General features: G+C 41.5%; 1 protein-coding gene across 1 annotated transcript; it reads left to right on the plus strand.

The window, feature by feature from the left end:
- Positions 1-696: 696 nt before the first annotated feature.
- Positions 697-1713, plus strand: LOC147688700 (uncharacterized). Its single transcript, XM_086939963.1, has one exon. The coding sequence runs from the start codon at positions 697-699 to the stop codon at positions 1711-1713; it is 1017 nt and encodes a 338-aa protein (XP_086796089.1).
- The last annotated feature ends 6809 nt before the right edge of the window (positions 1714-8522 follow it).

Raw genomic sequence — 8522 nt, forward strand, 5'->3', positions numbered from 1 at the left:
ACTGAAGAATACCAAAAAATCCTCACAGTAATTCTGGATCATGCTTTAGAACAAAAATGGATCGACGAAAGAACATACAAATTTTTGGTAACCAAATACCCGAGGAGGCCAAAACTTTATATGTTGCCAAAAATTCACAAAGACTTGAAAAAACCACCCTTCAGACCCATAGTGTCTGCTTGCGGGTCTATATCTGACAGTATTGGCAAATACCTAGACTGTTTTCTACAGCCGATCGTACAAAGAGGTCAAACTTACATTAAGGATACTACATCTTTTCTCAATTTGCTCAAAACCATAGAGTTGGAACCCAACACAGAATATTGGCTCAGCACAATTGATGTAGTGTCACTATACACTTCCATACCACACAATGAAGGTCTTGAAGCTTTCGAATGGAATCTCCTAAGAGATGATAAATGTGAAGCCAATAAAATTTTTCTAATGGAACTCATGCACTTTGCGCTATATCATAGCTATTTTGAATGGGACAACAAGTTCTATAACCAGTGTAATGGAACCTCAATGGGTTTCGGGGGGGCCCCCTCGTATGCTAACCTGTTCATGTCTAAATTTGAACATGAGAATATATTGAACAACACCAACTGGACTGATCACTTAGTGACATTCAAAAGATACATAGACGATCTATTTTTAATTTGGAAAGGTGACAAAGAACAACTTTTGACCAACATCATGGAAATAAATCAACTAAATCCCAGAATCAAATTCACACACACCATCCAAAAAGAAACCATTTCTTTTCTAGATGTACAGATGACCATCATCAACCAAAAACTACACACTCAAGTGTACAAAAAACCCACAGATCGAAATTCCAGCTTGTTGTACCAAAGCTTTCATCCGGAAACTTTGAAAGAACATTTACCCACGTCCCAATTCATTCGTCTCAAAAGAATCACCTCAGATCCTCATAGATTGGAAGAAACCCTCACAGATCAACTACAACAATACCAAAAACGTGGATATCCAAAAGATGTCCTAGAGGAATCCATCAAAAAAGTAACGAATCTTACAAGAGATCAACTATTAACATCTAAACCCCAATCCAAAGAAAACAAGACAGTATGTGTCTTAAAATATTCGACAGCATCTGCACAAATCAAGAGAATCATTAAGCAGCATTGGAACCTGATCAGAACAGAACCAGACCTAACCAACCTCTACAGTGATCATTTGACTTTTGCCTTTAAAAGATCCAAAAACCTCAAAGAGACACTCAGTGCCAAAAAAGTCACTAAAACCTCACCTAAAGGTATGCTCAAATGCCTCAATTGCATACATTGCAATAATATAATACCTGGAAATACTTTCATGCATCCCACCAAAGGTCACAAAATTGATTTACAATATACAGGAACTTGTGATACCAAAAATGTGATTTACGCAATCAAATGCCCATGTGGCAAAATATATGTCGGACAGACAGAAAGAAAGATTAAGACGAGAATATCAGAGCACAAAAGTAATATTCGGACAAAAAACATGAAATCAGCAATAGCCACTCACTGGCTTGAAAACAATCATCAAATCACTCAACTCAAATTCACCATACTGGAGATACTCCCGCAACGCCAAGACATTGATCCCACGAAACAACGACTACAAGCAGAATTTTACTGGATCAAGAAACTGAATTCCCTCCAACCAGCAGGGATCAATGATAGAATTGAATTTTCATGTTTCCTGTAATCTGTGACACTCCATACGGCTATATGAGCGACCTCTCGCTCCTCTATGGATGATCCAATTGACTACTATGAAATTGTTACTCCTATTTTTCTAATGCAGTTTCTATCTTCTTTATGTAATCCTGACGCACCCTAGCTGTTGAGCTAGTACATCATTATCAATATCCATTGAATTTGCATGTTGGTACTCTAACAATCACTGATTTTCATGTTATGTGTCAAAATTTATTTTACTTCAATTTTGCCATAGCTTATGATTCTATTTTCATTACCACACACTCCATATCCCTATCTCCTGATTCGTATGTTTTTTTCTTTGTATTTTCCACTCCATTCAAGTAATCCTGTATGAGCCTTTGTTTACTTTTAGTCGCCGTATCACGTGACCCTGAGCGCACCTATGAGAATACACATAACAGCCACGCTATTCCGCGCGTCTAAGTTTGTGAATTCCCTTTAATTCTTTGCTGTCATTTTATGTTATTGTATTTCATCTCATCCTGATTCCCATCCTCATTAAGTTCTGGTTTCCTTTCTCGTTTTGTTATATTTATTTTTCCGAACACGCACCACGTGACCCACCTACATACCTATAACTAACCTTCCCATTGGTCCTTCGCTTACCGGACTGGTTCCGCGTTCGGAACACTAAGACGACTACACGTTACTACTGCGGTAAGCTCCACAACTTTTGACTCTGTCCGCCATACGGTTAGGCTTCCATCCCATTCCTCCCCGCATCTATACTTTTCCCTAATACCACACGCTCAGAGTACACCACTTGCTCCCACCACGCACCTTACTAGCGCACACAGAAAGGACTACGTTGTCAGTTTCTTTTTATGTACATCGCTGTTTTGAGGCTTGAAAATGTTTAATAGGTTATATGTACAACCATAGCATTGATATTAATGTCATTCATGCGTTTGGTCATTATGACCTCATGGTTCTCTTTCCTGAAAGTTAAGGTCTTGTATGTTTTCATTTTAGGCCCCTGACGAAGGGTTACACCCATTAACCCGAAATGCATTGGGCAAGCATCAAGTAATGTGAAGATTGATTTATGTTGGATACATTTCAAGAATAATTTGATGAATGATCCTCTTATTGGAATGAAATAAATTCGCAACTAAGCATTCAAGCAAGTTTGGTTTGCATTCTTTTGCATAAACTTTTGAAGAAACCCACCAGTTTCATGTGAAAATGCGCGCCTTGCAGTGATTTCTTCATCACATTTTGTATGCATGATTTAAGGCACTACCTGGCATAGTGCGACAAGGAAACGCGCCCAAACCAATTGAATTGGAATAATCTAGTGAGTGCACGGAGATACTATAACCCAATTTGCACTCAATTTACACATCAGTGTAGTAAACAGAAAAAGAAATTGCAAACAGTACCTCTATTTTGAATTATTTTAGCACATTTTTGAGTTTTTGATCTTGCAAACCACCCTTTGCGCTCCTTTATGCAAAAACCATTTGATTGCAATTCACACTCATGTCTTTTTGATGGTAATGCAAAAACAGGCACATATAACATTTGCACACATGTTAGCAGTAGAAATAGGATGTAAATGACTGATAGAGAATAAATGACACAAGTAACACAAAGTTCCCTTTCTTGTAAGGATAAGAGATAAGCAAAAATGAAATGGTAACTTGTGACTACCAGGCACATACCCACACCTAAGTTTGGCAGTTGGCAAAAGCTAATTGCAACATTGCAGCCTAACATAACCATCTCAAGAAAGTAACACTTCTCGGCATCAAATGTGCATATTTTCCGTGCATTTTATGTAATATCTACACTTCCTCCACGATCAAATACACAACATTTACACTGCCATAAAACACAATGAAAACAAACTCCACAAAAGCACACATTTTGTACTTGCAGAACCTAAAGTTCTACTTTAGCAAAAAATTGCAAAATATCTTTCATAAATAATACTGCAATATGAAAGTAACGTCTGCAGAAAATTCTCTGTTCAAGAATGGAAACTAGAGTATTGGGCACTATGATTAATGCTGTGTGTTGTTGGGGATGCGTTATTTTTATATTTCGGTATTTGTCTTTCCGTCTTGTATAGTTCGCTGCATGTTTTTGGGTTGATTGTGCATAATAACTGAGTGGCCCACTTCTCATAGGCTCAGCGTTAAGTGGCCTTTTGTCAAAAGAAGGGGCAGAAATGGAATGCGGGGGTGACATAGCAAGTAAAGACTTTATGCCAAATAAAGCGCCGTTCTAATCAAAGCTTATCTAAGTAAAATATACAAAGCGCCAGGCTTTCCAGTGGGAAACAATGTGGAGTTATGAGGCCGGATGCACAGGGTCACGTGTCCCAACAGACGCCGGGTGGTTTTGCTCTGCATTTTTTGAAGCTCCCATTACAAAATGCAATCAATGCTCCTCGTTGTTTAGCCTGGCTGGCGGGGTGCTGCAGGGAGCTGTACCCAGAAAAAATAAAATGGCAATTGTAGCAATAGAAAGTTTTGACCACTTGCCAAACATCCCTGATACCACTTTCTACTGAAATCATGGCGCCTTCATAAGTCACAGGCTTCCATAGCTGCCACGTTTTCACAGCGGCTACTTGTGACGTTTCAATGGTTTCAGTGTACTTATGAGTGATATTCTATTTTTAAATGTGTGACACTTCGAGTAACATTTGCTCGCAAGTTAAAAACAGGCAGCGGGGCTTGCGACAGGATGTGACGCCACCACTGACCACCTTGTGGCCTTGCATACAGCAGAGAAACGTCACTGTGTACCCAGACGCTGGCTGTATATAAGACATTCCCCGCCGCTTGGCTGGCGGACCTGCAGATGGAAGAGAAATGTCACTATTTATCTGGCCCCCGGCTAAATAGCAGAGATTCCGTACATTTTGGTCCACAGGCTTGCAAATACCAAGGGACTTCACAATTTATCGGGCCTCTGGCTAAATATCAGAGATGATGTACTGTTTGGCTGACAGTCATGCAAATAGCAAAGAAGCATTAAAATGTACCTGGCCTGCGGCTTAATATCAGACATTTTACCCTGTTTGGCCAGCAGTTGAGCAACTAGCAAAGAAATGTCTAACTTTACCCAGCTGCTGGAAAAGTAGCAGGCATTATTTGCAGTTTGGCCAGTTGCATTGGTCGTTATTTACTGGACTGCTGATTAAGTAGTTAAGTAGCAGAAATTATTAACTATTTGGCCGATGGCCTTGCAAATAGCAAAGATGCTTTATCATTTTACCTGGCCACAGAATATATAGGAGAAATTACATACCATTTTGCCAGAAGCCATGCAAATAGAACACAACTTTCATTATGCACCTGCTTACTGGCTAAATTGCAGACAGAATGCACAATTTAAGCAGTAGCCATTCAAATAGCAGAGGAACTTCACTATTTACCCAGCTGCTGTGTAAACAGTTGAAATAATATACTAGTAGGCTTATCCTGTTTTTTTTTGTCTTTCCGGATGAATTTGTTCGTCATGTTATCAAGTTGTTTATGAAAGTCTTCTGTAGCCATGAGGGGCAGCATACTGAGCATGTAGTTCACCATATGGATTACCATCATTTTGAAAGCTTCTACTCTACCCCACCAGCTGATGAACTTGGGAGACCAAGAGTTCAGTTTCTCTTTGACTTTCTTGAGTAGGGTGGCTTCATTATGGTCTAGCGTAGCGTTGAACCAGATCGATTCCCACTTTGTGTTTTTGATGCTTTGCTCCATCTTTTTGTCGACCTTGAGAAGGGCTGTCCTGGTGTTTTTGATTATGGTGTTGTTGGCTTCCGGGTGTTTACTGGCCGTGAGCATGGCAATGGGATCTAAGGCATCTAGGGAAGCTCTCTCTAGGGAAAGCCACACTGGTGTATAGTCCGAGGCCGGTGTGAGCCTGTATCCTCCCTGTTTAGCTAGGCATGCTGTTGGATATCAAATTTTTTGGGTTCCTAAAAATCAAAGCTGCACTAACGAGAGCAAACCTTGGTAAGGGAGTCCCATCTATCATACAATACATGAGTAACCTAAACAAGATAGGATACCAGACATCCCACCTATATAAACTCCTGTGCCCCAAATCATCGAACCTAAATGCCAAAACGCTAGAGTTCTGGGAAATGCTACACAACAGGAAGTTCAGTGAGAAAGAAAACACCACTTGTGGGCCTTAGCATCCAAGAACAAAGTAACCCCCAAACTAGCACAAACCAAATACTGGCTACTCCACAAAGCGTACTGGACCCCGGCCCGCCTAGCGGTAGTCGGAGTTCGAGAGAATGACGTATGCTGGAACTGCGGTAAAGGAAAAGGAGACCTTGCACACCTGATCTATCACTGCTCCAGTGTTAGGACATTCTGGGGGAAAGTGTGGGACCTCATTAACAAGGTAGTGGGGCATAACATTCAACCAAACCCGTGGGGATAACAACCGCATTCATGATACCTGAACTCGAATCTACAGACAGGGACCTGGTCGACCTTCTACTCACAGCCGCGGTCAAAACAATACTAACAAACTGGAAAGACACAGGGAAGGCGACATTGAAGGTATGGTTCAACTGGGTGACCTTCCTCAGGGGGGCTGATAACATGACAGCAAAGGTTTCACCCACACACAAGGCAGAGTGGAAATGTGGGCCTCTCTAGATAAAATTCTGGAAACCCACAAACCTCCCTAGATAACACACAGAAGAGCCCGCAGGCTCTGAAGGCTTGGCACGCAACTGCCGGAACACTTACTCGACCCCCCGCCCTCTCTCTCTGCCACTTCCCCCTACCCCCTTCGTCTTCTTACCTTCCTTTCCTCTTCTGGAGGGTAAAACAACACTAAGCGTAACTTGGTATGCCGAATATTTGATCGAGGATCTGCTGCCTAACAGGCCACTAACCATTGATGTCACGCCTATTGTAACCCCAACGGCGTCTGAACTTACATGCTTTACCCTCACTATACTGGTACTGTACTGTATAAATAATAATCATGTAATAAAATATCTTGAACTAAAAAAAAAGAAATAATATGCTAGTATGCCTACCACAGATTTAAGTTGGGACTTACCACCAGGTAGTTATGCAAACAAGGTGTGTACACTATTGGCATCCATCCCCTTATTCAAGTTAGCGGACTGATGTGTTAATATTCCATTTGCAAAAGTGGTCGCAAATTGCACACAGATTGCACATTGTCAATGGAACAGTATTTTGCGAACTAAACTATGTACTATGAGGCTGGATCATGCAAAACCAAACGCAGAGTTCGCAGAGTGGCCTGCCTAATTAATATTCATTAGGCAGGTGGCAATTTGCGATTGGCTGTAAACACAGGAATTGGGGCCAGCAAGGGACAGGAAACCTCCATCCCTTTGACTACATGCCAACAAGGAAAACCTTTTTTTTTGTTTTGTTTAAAGCAGCGTGTGTTACGTAAGCAATCGGTGCTGCTTCCAAAATGTTGTTTTCATTTTTGGAAAACTTAAGGGGGAGCAGGCAGTGGTCCTCCTCTGAACCACTGTACGCTCCTCCTGGGGCTGCCAACATCATTCCAAAAGGGAAAGGAATCCTAAGGGGACCTCTTCCTTTTAAAAATCAGCTACAGACCCCAACTCAGGGCCTGGTAACTTATCTGTAGTTTGTGACCGCAATTGAGGTTGTAAACTTTAACATATTCCTTTACAAATCAGAAATTGGAGGTGGGAAGCACCTTTAACACCCCTTTCGTATTTGCAATTCAAAAAAGATTGCAAAAGTCCTGTTACAAGTTGGCAAAAAATTTATTTTGCACATAATGATAATCACTTTTGCTGTCACAAATTCTATGATTTTCTGAATTGCAGAGTTTGCTACTGTAGCAGGGAATTCTACATGAGGCTCTTAGTACTAAAACTGGCTTTAATTCAAACTGAACCCAAGCATCACTAACTCATAGGTGTAAAGGTTTCAATAGCCATCGAAGAGAATGTCTGAATGTTTCCAAGTTAATTTGGAAGATAAGGCACAAAATGCCACTCAAATTATTCCAAGGGTCAACATACAGTGTCTTGGGAAACCCATTATGAATCCGTCACATAACACATAAACACTCCTGATGCTTTAAGTTCACCTGAATGGGTGGCTAGTAATAACGATGATTAGATCCTTTGCAAGACTAGGGTTATCTGTTCACTCTTCTACAACTGTGTACTCAATCATTTATTTTTTGTAAAATATGTTTTTATTCTGTGGATGATACATCTGGCAATGGTGACAAAATGCACCCATAACATTGTAAACTCTGCGGGAGTTCACCACATTGCCAGTACTATAGTATACAGGGCGTGTGGCCTCCTTTCAGTAAACAATACATTTGCAAGTATGTTTATCGACTCTACTGTAGTGCATGGCATTAGGTAGTTTCTGTCATGCCTCGAGCCTCCTACGACACTGTCCCTTTAAGAAATGGGCTATTTGAATCACCATGCACCAAGGAGCGACGCTTCACGTTCTAGCGTCAAGCTCCATTCGTTTCCGTATCTGTCTTGCTCCTGTTTGCCTGACTTCCGCCTTGTTGTGGATCTTCCTGTTTGTTGTACCAGTGAGAGCGTCTCCGGTCTCCCGCGTTCCTGAGCGGGCACCGGGTTGCGCTTTGTATCGGTAGCTGTCTGCTATCGTCAGGCGTTTGTTAGGCGCCTACGTTCCAGATTGCTGCGGGTTCGCGGTGATAGACGCCTACGTTCCAGATTGCTGCGGGTTCGCAGTGATTTCCGTGAGCCTTTCTTTCCCCCTGCCCTTGAGTCCCGCCCGGCGGCCGGGTTTTACTCCGCCATCCGGCTGG

This window comes from Lissotriton vulgaris, chromosome 10 (assembly GCF_964263255.1).
Source record: "Lissotriton vulgaris chromosome 10, aLisVul1.2, whole genome shotgun sequence".
NCBI classification, from domain to species: Eukaryota; Metazoa; Chordata; class Amphibia; order Caudata; family Salamandridae; genus Lissotriton; species Lissotriton vulgaris.